This window comes from Mus caroli, chromosome 2 (assembly GCF_900094665.2).
Source record: "Mus caroli chromosome 2, CAROLI_EIJ_v1.1, whole genome shotgun sequence".
Lineage (NCBI taxonomy): Eukaryota > Metazoa > Chordata > Mammalia > Rodentia > Muridae > Mus > Mus caroli.
The window spans coordinates 44,891,216-44,906,106 of NC_034571.1; the positions used below are offsets into that span (position 1 = coordinate 44,891,216).

Sequence of the window (14,891 nt, forward strand, 5' to 3'; positions counted from 1 at the left end):
GCTTTCTTGATGACCCTGTCTTTGAGACTGGGCTTCTCTCAAAGCTTCATTACCATAGTTGGAAGGCCTCTGAAAAAAGAATGCTTTTTCCTCAACTTAATACATGTAGAATACTCTATGTGTTACAGTGTATATTTCTACTTAATTAAATGATGATATTTTTCCTTACATTGGCTTTTTATAATTGTGTGGAACTATAAATTACAAGTGATTTAATAAGTAAAAATGTTTCTCATGTTATCTGTATAAAAATCATGACACTACACACTATGTCAATTTTAAACTGAATGCAGTTATTCATTCTTAGAGAGCAGAAAATGAAAAGGTATCATTTAACACTTTAAATTTAATGTGAATGATTAGTTATTTAGAAACCACTAGATTTGAAAGAAGAGAGGTAAGAGAAAGAGGGCCTATAAGCAATTGCCCTCACAGATGCAGACTTCATCAGATGAAGCGCCTCCGTGCTCCACTGTGTCTGACTACAGCAGTACTCTGGCTGGGAGTCCCCACATTCCCTTTCAATGTTATTTGTCTTGGTGTCCACTTTGTCAGTGTGTTTAGCCAGAGAATTTATCTTAGTTTATTTGCTCTTTCTCCACAATCTGTAAACTAATGGAGCTGATACTTTCTTTTTGCTTAATTGATATTTTTAAAATCTTTAATATTTTATAATTTATTTGTTTATTCAACATATATTGAAATTGCAAGGCCTTGAGTTTTGTCTGTCAGCAAAATAAATGGTCCTTAGTACCACACAACTTGTAATCGTCTTCAAGAGAAGCCCATTGGTAAGGAGTTTTCTCCCTGCCTGTCATTCCCAGATAACCAGTGAGCCCAGAGCTGTTTCAGAAGTAACAAATTTGCTACAGACCTTTTCAGACCAGTTCACTACTGGCTTCCACTGCTTTTCAGTAAGTGAAATGCATGTTGAGTGACAGGTTTTTTTTAAAACTTAGTACAGAGTGGTAGATAAGGCCCAGCACTGTCCTGCCTAGCTGTAATCCCAGCAGTGAGAAGGCCGAGGCAGAACTGTGAACCAGGACTACAGTAGAGCAATCCCTGCATGCATGAACAAACAGACAAATACAGAAGTATAATGGGTTGTCATTTTATAGATGTTTGGAAACTATAATTGAAATTTTAAAATGTCAGAATGTTTAACCATAAATTGTATATTAAATTATTGTAATGTCAAATATTTTAAAAGGTAAAAAGAAATTAGAAGCTGGAGCAAAGAGCATGAGAAAAAGAGAGGTAAACTGGCGATTTAGTCTTCTAGCACATGCAGGAGCATAGGATGTTTTCACATTGTGGTGTGGGTTAAGAATCTCACCATCGCTCTGCTGACTGGAAAAGAGCCCTTGTTCTCCTCCCCACTCTAGAATTAGAATAAGATCTTGATTTAATTAGCAAAGATTATAAAATAGTATCAGCAGTGTAATGACCAAACAGGTGAACAACATGCAACTTAGCAGAGCACTGGTTCTTCTGGGCTCTGGAATACGTGGTTGCTGCCAAAAATGCCGTGATGCTGTCAGTATGAGTTAGAATCTGTGAGCTTCAGGGAGTCTGTTCTGGATTAATAGTGTCTGTCGGTCATTAGGTGGGTGCTCACTTAACCTGCCTTAGGTCCTGAGTGTAGGTCTGCTACTCTCCCATGCACACATAGATATATAGGTAGGCAATCAGTTCTTGTTCTAGTCCTGCTCTTGTAGACCTTAGGGATCTAAATTACTGTTCAACAGAATTGTTTTTAACAGTTTGAAGCTTTCTATTTTAAGATTCCATTAGAGGGTTAGGGAGATACCTAGCAGGTAAAGGCAACAACAAGCCTGATGGCCTGAATTTAGGTCTCAGAACTTGTGTAAAAAGTCAGATGCAATAGCATACGTCTGTAGTCCTACAGTAAGATCATAGAATGGCTAGCAAAGATAGGAGAATCACCTTAAAGCCCCCATGCTAGTTAACCTACAGTTGACAGTGCAGCAGCAGAAACAAGAGACCCCCCTCCCTCAGCAAGAACCTACTCATGAAGGTTGTCATCTGCCTCCACATGGGAGCATTTACATACATGCATACACATTAAATAAGCATAGTCTTAAAAATAGCTTTAAGAAAATATGTTTAAAAATACCAGTCCTTTTTTATCCTCAGCTGACTGTCATGTGGACAAGAGTACATGGGCTGAATTAGCAGTATATTCTTTTCCTTGTAGGAATTATATATAAGAGTAAAGTCACTATGCAGGCTGCTGGCTTAGTGCTAGAAAATTCTTGTTGTAAACACTGGTTCAAGATACTGTCAACTCTGACAGATGTTTTCCATAAGAGCTCTGACATAGGCATTAGCGGGCTTATTTCTCCTTTATGAATTCAGCAGGTAAGATGTTTATATAACTGAAAATAAGATGTATAAAAATGTCCTTAATCATATGCATTGCCTTACTCCTCGAAAAGATTGGATCACTCAACTAGCTTTTTAGCAGGGTATAAATGGAGCTGTCAGTTATTTATAATGAACTCTAAATTAGAAAAAGATCAAGTAATTTCAAGGCTGGAAAACCTACCAGAAATAATACAGCAAGGTTGTAATGGTTTAACTGGATGTAGCTTGACAGTGTTTACTATCATTACTTGTTTGAACACAGTGATGCTGGTGACCTCCTGAAAGCCTACTCTTCTGTGATCTTTGGACCATGTGTTGACAGTATTTGTTTAGCCTGCCTTATTTAGCACAATTAGGTTAGACTTCCAGTTGGAGCAATAGGAAAGGGCAGCCAAATTATAATAGACCAATTAATTAACCTTAGACATCAGTACCATAGGCTTGGGAAATCCAGTGATCACATTTATTCTGTAAATTTATGTCCACACAGGAACTCACATGAGCTTACATACATGTGTTCCAGAGGTTGGCACCTGCTTTCTCAGTAACCCTCCACCTTACTTTTGAGTTGTAGTTCCTCACTGAACCTGGAGTTTGCTGACTAAACTGGACGAGCCAGCCATCAATATGCAGGAGTCCTTTGTCACCACCTCCTTGCACTGGGATTGCAGGCACACACACACACACACCCCATACCTTTTTTAAGTGGGTGTCAATGCCTGACATCAGGTCCTCATGTTTAAGGCCAGCACATTTCTAATTGAGCCATCTCCCTAGCTCCTTATCAGATATTTTAAGTAGTGGAACTACTGCCTCCTGGACAAAATACAAATTTTTAAGATAACATCCCAGTTTAAGAGACTTTTGTTAGGTTGAATAGACTTCCATCTTCACCTGCTGTCACACTATCTAATTGTAATTATGTCAGTGGATCACATTTTCTGCGATTGCTGTAGTTTATCCTGATCTCTTTCTCAGATGTTTCCATTGGTGACATCTTGTGCTTTCTATTTAGCTTGTAACACTTCAAGAAGCAAAACTGCTGCTAAATGAAGATGATTATCTTATTAAAGCTGTATATGACTACTGGGTGAGAAAACGAAAGAACTGCAGGGGGCCATCCCTCATCCCCCAGATTAAGCAAGAGAAAAGAGATGGCTCTACCAACAATGATCCTTACGTTGCCTTTCGGAGGAGGACAGAGAAAATGCAGACTCGGAAGGTAATGTCCTATTGTAATTTAACTGACTGTATGTAGCTTGATAGTGTTTACTGCCATTTATTATTTGAACATAGTGACACTGATGACCTAACCTGCTGAAAGCCTACTCTTCCGTTGATCTTTTGAGCACATGCTGACAGTATTTGTAGCCTGCCATAGCAGTCTGACCACAGTTAGTTTAGACTTCCAGTTAGAGCAATAGGAAGAGTCTCTTGTGCTTAGAACTTTGAGGGTTTGAGTTCCTCACGAAGCTGGGTATGTGCTCATGAATCACTTCTATTTGGAAAGTTAGGAATTTGAACAGTAATTATCCTCATGGGAGGCTTAAGAGTTTTGAAATAATAATCTAATTCCTGCAAATGAGAATAGGTCTTGCTGCCTGTAAGTTTATGGGGTAGGAAGTAAGGAAAAGTTGTTCTACCAATCCCCAAGAGTAACAGTGGCGTGGGTTTGTTTGTTTGTTTGTTTGTTTGATTGGCTCATTTTTTTTAGTTGTGTCAGATTTCAAATTGACAGATATGTCTTCATCTGAAATTCAAAACTGTGAAGCAGAATTTAAGAGAAATAGAATTTTGTACTGTGGAATGATATGAATGATATAAAATTAAATGAAAATATTGTTTCAGGGTGTTATTCACCACCCTGTATTTCTCATAAGAAACAGGAAATACTACTCATGGTAACATATTCTCTTAACATCACAAGGAATTAGGAACACATAGATAAATACTGGAGAATTATAATTTGGAACAAAGCATCTTCTGTGGATTCTAGTTTCTCCTAATGTTGAAAGCTTGTCTCTGACAGCTGTTAGGATAACAGCTGTGAAGGATAGCAGATGCAGGCATTGTGTGTTTTAGGAAAAATCTCCTACTGCTTAATAACTAGGAAGTTTTTGTATGAGTCTTTATTATTTTCCTAAACATCAGAGGACAAATTTTCCAAAAATATATGACTCACTATCACAGGCCTAGTTCTCAGTTTAGCACTCCAGCCTTAACTAAGGAGATGTAGGGGTTCCGAAGATATAACATTTTAGTTAGAAAAGACTAAGATGCACTGGGTTTATGAGCACAGTTAAGCTTTACCTGCATGAAGACTGTTGAGATGCAGAGAGAGACTTGTCGTCGGCATTGGCAATCTGAACTGCCAGCTGCCTTTAAAAAGCAGTGTCATCAATTGGATTACATTCAGACATGACTCTTGATAATCTTTGCTGGAAGGAAAGAAGTATTGTTCTTCTTTTAGTGAGTAAATGTGAAAATTGATATTGATTTGCATGTAAGTAACATCCTAGATATAAAAATATAATTTATTCTTTTTTAGCAGCGTTGTATTGTGAGAACTACTAGTAACGTTTCTTAAAGTAGGCGTGTCACCGCTCCTTGATCACCAATAGCAGTTTCTCATAGAGGTGCTTCTCACCTTTTCCTATGTTACTTTCATTTTCCTTGTAGTCGGGGTACTACTACATTTCCTTTTCAGTGCTCTTTGCTTTTTATTCTTCTCAATTGTAGACCAAATGGATTATCCCTGCCATGCACTGTGTGCTATTAACAAATGTTTATTGTGTTTCAAAATTAGAAGGTGGGAAAGTGTTCCTCGGGTTGTACTGCATACTAGGTAAAGAGGAGGTAGGCAGGAGGGAGCATGCAGGGATGCTGCTGCTGGTAACAAGGCCCTGTTTCCTTTTTTGCATCATTAAACTTAAAAGCACTGCTTATGAAAAGAAAAGGACTACTGAAATGTTTACATGACAATCTAGAACTTAGCTATGACTCACTGAACTAAAATTAATTTGGGTATTAATAAGTACTTTAGGACATTTGTATACCAGATGATCTTATCTAAATGCACTAGTTAAAAATCCTAATCAGCATGTGTATTTAATATGCTAATTACATAGATACAGTCTTATTTATTGCTTGTGCCATCTGTCTTCCTCTGTTTGGCTCAAAAAAAGTAATTAGGTGGGAAGGGAAACTCCCAGGTTCTCAGTTCTGCCTATGCACATCAGTCACCTGTGAATCATCTTACATTATGAAAAGATATGCAATTACTCGAAATGACACGAGTTAAAAATCATTTCCCTAGGGATTTGATGGTAGGCACAGAAGTATAATATGACTACAATTAGAAGGAAAGAGTTAACCCTATGAGGCTGGAGGGATGGAGCAGTTAAGAGGACTTGCTGCTCTTAAAGAAGACCCAAGTTTGGTTCACAGCTCACAAGTACCTGTAACTTCAGCTCCAGGGTAACTCAGTACCTCTAACTTCTGTAGACACCTGTACGCTTGTACACATACCTGCACACACAATATAATTAAGATAAAACAAGAATTAAAAAGTGTTTTAAAGGAAACAGAAGTTGGCCTAGAGCAGAGAGGTCGTTATAAGAAAGGGGTGAACAGTTAGAAACCGGAAAATAAGGCCATTGGAAAAGATAGAAGTAGTGTCAGCATAGACTTCCAATTTTTAATGTTGATATAAATAAAGATAAACCTGGAAAAGGATTCTGCTGTTCAAGAAAATAAGAATGTTGGACCCGTAGTACTGCACAGGAGCCAACCTGAAGTTAGGTGGGAATGTTTAAGCATTAAACAATGAGAATAATAAATCATAACTCATAGACTAGCCCACGATCCCATACTTATGTAAAAGGGAGATTAAGGTTGAGATTGGACGCAGGTAAAAGATTTCAGGTTTCACATGTGTCTGTACTGTCCTCTGTCCCCAGACCTCTTCTCCACATGCTGGTCTTCTTACATCTTCCTTTAGTCCGGATCATTTCTGTGTAGTTGGACTAAAACCTGTAGCCTGAATTTGATCATGGAAACACGTCAGTGAAACTCAGGTGGAAAAATACACTACAAAAGTGACTATTGTCCATTAAAAAAATGAAAGTCACAAAGTCATGGAGATCACAAAAAATAGAACTTTATACCCTGTATTTCATATATTTATACCCCTTTCCAAGATCTATTTATCCCCTTTCTGTTTTCAAGACCATAAATATACACATCTCTGCACACACAAAAAGTATGTATTTGTCTGAGTCTTAGCTTGTTTTGTTTAATGATCTAAAATTTTATCTGTTTTGTAAAATATAATCTCATTTTTATAGCTGAAAATGTCTACCGTGTGTGTGTGTGTGTGTTTTCTTTATTCATTCATTACTTCTTTTTAGTTAAATGTCAAACTTTAAAATATCAATAGAAACAGAGTTTAAACTTTACCAATTGGCAGCTATAATACTAATAATGATTTCAAGTAAAAGAATCATTGACATTAAACTTATGAGGAATTTTAATGACAAACTAAATATATAATTCTACATCATTACAGGTTAATTTAATATATTAGTAGGTAAACCCAACAGTTAGCATCCTGAGTAGTCAGCATAATAGGACAAGTTGTGTTATCTAATGCTTGACAGGATGTGAGGCGGACTCAGTGTCATTTCTGTAGTAATGGTACCAAAACACATAACCTGAGTTTAATCGTCCAAAAGCATCAGTACACTCAGTTGAAGAATACACTACAAAAATAAAGATTCTACATTTTAAAAAAGGTCATAAAATCATGATGACCACAAAAAAAACAGAACTTTTTTTAAAAATGGGATATTAGAAACATGACAACTAGAAACAATTTTTAATCTTGAATCAGATTTGTAAAATTAATTTTGAAAATAAAAATTCTATTTTACTAATATTTCATTGGTCTTATTTTCTAGAATTTGATCTTTGTGCTTGCTTTGAGTATATGAAAACATAATTGTTTTTATAAAAGCAGATTAGAATATTTAGGGACATATGTTCATCTCAAGTTCTGAAAATATTGCCAATATTATGAACATTTATATACATAATTAGAAATAAACTAAACTTGAAACCTTTGGAGATCTGGTCAAACATCCACGGAAAGCATTTGTGTTGTTTTTGTATGTCAGAAATTGTTTTTAAATAATGTTTTGAAGACACATTAATAATTACTGTTTTATAATAATCATAAAAATAGTCTATAATAATTATAAAATAAAAAATAATGTTTTAGACACAGCGGAGAAAGAAAAAGGTTAGGAATTTAATGGAATCTTTAGAGTTTCTGGTGGACATGAGAATGTCATTTCACTGATAGGTAAATATGGCCTCATAGGAATGTTCATCTTTTGATTTTAGTGCCTCGTGTGTGTGTGTGTGTGTGTGTGTGTGTGTGTGTGTTTGCGCACCTGCTCACATGTCCAGAAATCATATATAACATTAGCAGTATAGCAGGCACTTGTTTGCTCTTGATAATGTTATTGTCACTTACAAGTATTGTTGCCCATTTGCTCCCCAGAACTGCTTAATGCTGTGCTCTATATTTCACTTTTGTCAGAGCACTAGCCAGGGATAGGGGATAAAGTGAATTTTGTTTTGGTTAAATCAGACAAACAGCATTTTAAAATACTCCATATGTAGTACTATAAAGGAATATGGTTTACACTATTTTCATAGATGATTATTTTCCAAGTGCTAGAAAGTATATATAAAAAGAAAATGTGGGGCTGGTGAGATGGCTCAGTGGGTAAGAGCACCCGACTGCTCTTCCGAAGGTCCAGAGTTCAAATCCCAGCAACCACATGGTGGGTGGCTCACAACCATCCGTAATGAGATCTGACGCCCTCTTCTGGTGTGTCTGAAGACAGCTACAGTGTACTTACATATAATAATAAATAAATAAATCTTTAAAAAAAAAAGAAAATGTAAAACTCAGGGTTTTAATTTTTTGTTTTTATTTTCATTTATAATCTTGTATTTATGAGATCTTTGACATTTTTTAGGTTCTTTAATTCTATATTCAGTTGTTAACTCAAGAATGAAAAGATTGTTTAAGTAGAAGTTTTTGTGAAAATTGACTAGTATTAGAGGTCTATGTTTAAATGAGACCACCTTGGGGCATTTGACTTATGTACATCATTGGTGATTTTATATTCTCGTGAATGCTACTTATTACAATGAAGCCAATTCTTAGTTGAAGTGATTTTTTTTTAATTAGGTATTTTCTTCATTTACATTTCGAATGCTATCCCAAAAGTCCCCCAAAGCCCCCCCCCCCATGTTTTATTTTTACAAGTAAGAAGTTAACAGTATTCTGAAGCCTAGAGTTTTTGCTAGATCTCTTTCATCATCTGCAATGAGGCAGTCTTTCCTTTTTTTTTTTAGATTTTTTAATTGGTTATTTTATTTATTTACATTTCAAATGTCCCTCTTCCAGGTTTCCCCTCCACAAGCTCCCACCCCATCCTCTCCCCCCTGCCTCTGTGAGGGTGCGAGAATCTCATTTCTTGAGGTGCTCAATATACTGTTTTCAGCCTTCTGAGTCACTAGAGGTGAAGTTCAGTCTTGATTATGTTTAAACTTTGTAGCTCCCACTTACAGACTTGGATGGATATATATTTAGACACTCATTTGAGCTATTTTTTAGGTACCTTGATCTTGGTAGAACTATTTTTTTATTAGATATTTTCTTCATTTACAATTCAAATGGTATCTCAAAAGTCCCTTATACCCTCCCCCCGCCCTGCTCCCCAACCCACCCACTCCCGCTTCCTGGCCTTGGTGTTCCTCTGTACTGGGGCATAGAGCCTTCACAAGACCAATGGCCTCTCCTCCCAATGATGGCCAACTTGACCATCTTCTGCTACATATGCAGCTAGAGACAGGAGCTCTGGGGGTACTGGTTAGTTCATATTGTTGTTCCACCTATAGGGTTGCAGACACCTTCAGCTCCTGTGGTACTTTCTCTAGCTCCTCCATTGGGGGCCCTGTGATCCATCCAATAGCTGACTGTGAGCATCCACTTCTGTATTTGCTAGGCCCAACATAGCCTTACAAGAGACAGCTATATCAGGGTCCTGTCAGCAAAATCTTGCTGGCATATGCAATAGTGTCTGCGTTTGGTGGTTGTTTATGGGATGGATCCCCATATTTTTTAATCATTGGGTAACACATTACTGTAATAGAAGGACTTTATAATTTTTATATACTAGGTTTAGGTGGATTTTTTTTCTTTTTTTCACATTGAAATTATTCTTTCTGTGCCAATAGTTATCAGCATTTTCCCCCCTAAACATTTGCTTCTACTTAAATTTTCATAGATACACAGATGAGTTCTTATGGAGTTGCTATTTGCATATTTTTTGTGTTTCTAATTTAAAACGTATAGGATAATTGAGATTTTGTCAGATCGTGTTAAATAAAAGATAATTTCATTATTCTCTAAAATTGTCATTATTTCTAAAGAACCGTAAGAATGATGAAGCTTCTTATGAAAAGATGCTGAAGCTGAGGCGGGAGTTCAGCAGAGCCATAACAATTTTGGAAATGATTAAGAGAAGAGAAAAAACCAAACGGGAATTATTGCACTTAACACTGGAAGTTGTGGAAAAAAGGTAACATTGCTGTTCTTTCATACTACGAGGCTGGGCTAGCCAGGTTTTGTGACAGTGGATATTGCTTGTCTAGAAGAATTTCGTTCCTACTTCTTTAAGATTGGTAGTTACTAGTGGTTTTTAAAATTAGATTGTTATGGATTTGAATTGCATTGAAGTGGGGGTATTTTGATAGAGAGCAGTGGTTCTCAGCTTTCCTAATGCCGCTTACTATCCTTTAACACAGCTGCTCATGGCTGTGGTGACCCCAGACCATAAAAGTATTTCATTGGTACTTTATAACTGTAATTTTGCTACTGTTATGAATCATGATGTAAATAGTTCATAGGTAAGATATATGATATGAACCAAAGGATTACACCCCATACATTGAGAAACACTGGTATAGAGAATTGATTGTTTTAGATATTGGCAGAATCGTTGGACTTTTCTTAATGAAACCGAAGGATTATCTTGCCTATTTGTCTCTTACTTTTTCTTGAATACTAAAGGAAATGAATGGTTGGAAAGCAAAATATCCTGTTTACACTCTTCAGAATTATCTATCAAGTATTTTCCTGCATAATTAAATAGACTAAAGTTCTGTTAGGTTTTAGGGAATTTTGTGTTATTGCTGAAATAACCATTCAAAGCAACATTCCTGGTGCTTGATAAAACACATTATGTGATTAATTTATGTATTGTATACCTTAGGCGTTGTTAAAGTTTCTTGTTTATTGTGTTTTTAACTGGACCTCAAATATGAACTGCTTTGTTTTTGTAGCATTTCTCGTAACAGTAATCTGATATTCTAAAGCTAGGCTTGGTGTTACATGTTCAGCAGGAGGATCAGGAGTTGAGTCTACTGTGATGCTACCTGGCTGGACCCTTGAGGCCCTGTCTCACCCCTTCCCATCCCCCAGAACTGAGAACTCTACTTTGCTGACTCAGTTACTTAAAATGTCATTGTTGTGAATATATTTTTCTTTATTACTAAACTGCTTTCTTTTCTTATACTTTTTTGTCTTTTGAAGATATCATTTGGGAGACTATGGGGGTGAAATCCTTAATGAAGTGAAAGTTAATAGATCAGAAAAAGAGTTATATGCCAGTCCAGCAACCCTTCATAATGGAAATCATCACAAAGTTCAAGAATGTAAACCTAAGGTAAATATTCTTTGGAGAGCATCATGAGTGGTTGTATTAATCTTGTAATATGGCAGTAAAGGAAGAAAATAAATAGCACTTTTTTTTTAATGCCACCACTTTGATGGGTGTTTTTATATACATATAAACCCATTAGTCCTTTGAGAACTCTACCTCTGTGACTTCTAGATCATAAGTATTAAGTGTTAGATTCACAGTTTGAGTTCATGTCTACCAAAGTGGATTGTTTTTAATGTGCTGCCTGCTTCTCTAGAAAACAGGGTCATTGCCAGAACCAGTATTTGCCAGTTCCGTACCTTGATTGGCATTAGAAAGTCCTCTACTTTCTGGATAATAGTGTATTCCAAGTGAAAGAGCTAGCCTTGGTAAACATTGTATTTTTAGCTTAAGATTTGTATTTCTTTAGTACCTATTTGCTGTATTCAAATATTACTTAATTTGGGTATACAAAAATGTATAGAACCTTTAATTTTAAGAAGTTTAGATTTAAATAAGCATTGATATGAAACATCTAGACAGACATTATACATGACTTGGGGTGTTTGTGGAAAATTCATCTTTGAAAAATGTATAGTGATATTGTTCATGGGTTCAGTTTTAAACACTAAGGAAGAATGTGGAGCAGTCTGACTCCTCCGCATTCAGCTCATGTCAGTTCAAGCAGCCGGTTCTTATTAATCACAGGCATCTAGCCCACCCACCTGATTCCCTTTGAATCACACTTGTGTTGATTGCCCAAAAAAGTTACCAGCACAATACATGTTGCTTTGAAAACTATTTTTTAATCCATTTATATCAATCAGTGCTTTTCCCAAGAGTATAATTACTAGGCATTCAATATAAAATTTTAACCCATAATTACTGGCAGAATTATATTGAATCTTACTTTAGGGCTTACCTAAGTAAATAAAGTAGTTATTATTTTTAGAGACATAGTGTTGTCTTACCCTGTGCACATAGTTACTATATTTAATTTTTACTCATCCCATCTTAAAACATGGAAAATTGCTAAGAGTGTGTAGTTCCCTTTTTGATCTAATAGTTTGCCCCCTTATCAATTTCTGTCAAGCAGCTTATATTTCATTGAGTATGATCTGTCCCTCACACAGCATTTCTGTCATGTGCACTGTTTCTCATTCCAAGCTATTTTTAATATCTGGACTACATAAGACAATATATAACTTCCTTAATAATTTTAAACTTTCAATATTTTTTTACTTTGTTGCTCAATCATTTTTCAGCTTTTTAAAAAGTGAGTTCTTCTTTTATTAAAAGCAATACCAACCAGTATATATAAAAAAAAAACTTTGTGGAAAGAAGGGACCAAACCCTTCAATCAGACCCTTTGCCAGATGGACTACACCGAACCCTGGGGTACTTGAGGACCATTTGATTATTGTTCAGTCAAGGCAATAATTACATGTTGTAAACAATGAAAGTGTTTGTCTAGCTTATAAATTTATTTTTTCAAAAGATTACCTCACACAGACGTTTTTATAAATTGGAAATTAGTGTAGAACTAAATAAGTTAGTGGTCCACTTCAGTTATTTTTAAAAATAAAATAATGAATTTTGTTCACCAACACAATGGACTTAAGTAAGAATTAAATTAAAATACCTTTTAAACATGGGATGGCATGATAATAGAATAGCCTAAAAATTATAAATTAACTCTTCATAAAAATCAAACTTATCAACACCATAATTATCAGAAAGTAAATCTAAACCATGTTTCAGTTTATGACATAATAAAGTTTTCATACTTAAAACAATAATTAAAATTAACTCCTAAAGAAAAATGTATGTTTTTCAAAGAGGAGCATAGTTTTTCATGATTTCTAAAATGATTTTCATTTCTTCCTTTTGGGGGAAAATTCGTCATGTAAACAGCACCCTCATCATTTGTCTTTGAAAGAAGAGGCTGCTGATGTGGTTCGTCAAAAGAAGAAGTACCCAAAGAAGCCTAAGGCAGAGGCTGTGATAGCACCTCAGCAGCCCACTCCTGAGACATTGCCTGTGATCAATAAGAGTGACATTAAGCAATATGACTTTCAGAGCTCAGATGAAGATGAATTTCCACAGGTGCTTGTTTGAAACTGTTTTAAACACATGTCCTCCTACTCTTTATATTGCTGTGTTCTGCCATGTAACTGGCATCTTGGTCTTGATGCTGCTTTGCTCGCCTAGTGTTATAAAACATTTCTTACATGGTTCATAAGTGTACATGTATACACACATATATGTTGCCCTAGTTTATATTTACTCTTTGTTATTTTTTTGTCAACTGTAGAAATGTATTCTGTATGGAACATTAACATAGTTTTCAGGTTTTGCCTTTTATAAAAAAAATCTTTATCTTCTTCCTGTTTCTAACGTGGCTTTTTAGAAATAGCGTTACTGAGTCCAAGATCTTAGTATTAGAAAACATTTACACATAAGTATAAATATGTACCAGTAGTGTTCTCTCTTTCATATTCTACCAACATAACCTCTTTTTGATTTAGTGTAAATTTTATTTGTCAGGTAATAGCAATTTTATTTTAAAGATTTAGAAGAGCTAATTAAAGTTTTAACTTAAAAAAAATTCTTTGTCAACTATTCAACAGTTTCTTGGCAAAGTATTTAGAATTGATTTTTTTTAATTCTATTTTTATCATTGCTATTTTAATGTTTATATTAAAGGGTCAGGCTATTTTTTTTTTAAAGCACCTGGTCTGACAAAAATCTGTTTTTCTTTTTTCTATATGACCTAAAGCATTCCAAAGAAAATACTATAACCACTTGAAACTACTAGCAGATGTGTCATATTTTAATGTTTTATTTATTTAAAGGCAATTTTCTTTTTAAAGTCAGCATCAAATATACACCTTTAGGTGCAAGCCTGCTCGTGAAGCCTTTGATTGTCGCAGGCACGTGATTGACAACCAGCTTGTAGGACTGTGCTCACCATGCCTGCATCACTCTTGACCCTGCCACTTAGGGGTTTTCCCCCCAAAACTATACTGCAGTGTTCATATGCATTAAAAATACAAGAATATGCATTATATTACATGTTCTTAAGAGCCACTTAATAAAACCTGTCAGTGTATTTGTCAGAAAAACTATAAAGTTAGTCTGGGATACCCCTTTGCAGTCATGGGAAAGTCATCAGATGATCATTTTGAAGAAATGAAGAATGTAACAAATAGTGACCTATCAAGTTCTTCCAGGTAGAGCAAGCCGAAGCTGCAAGCAGAAATACAGCATGATGGAAGGGAATTGTAGCAGTTGGCCACTTCTGGAGTCACACACAGAGAGAGGGATAGATAGCGTAAGGATGGATGGTGCATGGAAAGCAGGCAAATGGGAAGTTGTTAAAAAGCCTAATCAGAAAATGGCACAGTTAAATACATTCAAACTGTGCAAAACTTAGATAAGACCTCATTCAGCATTGTTTGACATACGTCTCTTATATATTAAGGAGTTTTCATTTTAATTTTTATAGTTAATTACATTGCCCGCCCCCCATTAAAATTGCATTTTACAGGTTTCCTGAGGCCTTTTTTTAAAAGCTTTAGACAACTTTTGTTTTTATGGTATTTTCTCATTATTGCAGACTTTTTGCCTATATGTTGGCATCACTAAATAACGTAGGTATTTAGACTGTAGTTCTAAATTCTCCCAGGAGTGGATTCCAGGACACATGGGGAGAGAGAATAT

At 35.5% G+C, this 14,891-nt stretch overlaps 1 protein-coding gene across 3 annotated transcripts in view; it reads left to right on the plus strand.

Moving 5' to 3' along the window:
* Positions 1 to 14,891, plus strand: part of Epc2 (enhancer of polycomb homolog 2) — a 93,155-nt gene that overhangs the window by 61,015 nt on the left and 17,249 nt on the right. Inside the window, exons 4-8 of one of the 3 annotated variants that reach the window (XM_029471759.1) lie at positions 825 to 914; positions 3,404 to 3,610; positions 9,898 to 10,046; positions 11,060 to 11,192; positions 13,083 to 13,274. In XM_029471759.1, the coding sequence (XP_029327619.1) occupies positions 825 to 914; positions 3,404 to 3,610; positions 9,898 to 10,046; positions 11,060 to 11,192; positions 13,083 to 13,274 (771 nt within the window). The remainder of the gene's footprint in view (positions 1 to 824; positions 915 to 3,403; positions 3,611 to 9,897; positions 10,047 to 11,059; positions 11,193 to 13,082; positions 13,275 to 14,891) is intronic. The other 2 variants (XM_021186102.2, XM_029471768.1) reach the window with 2 other exon arrangements.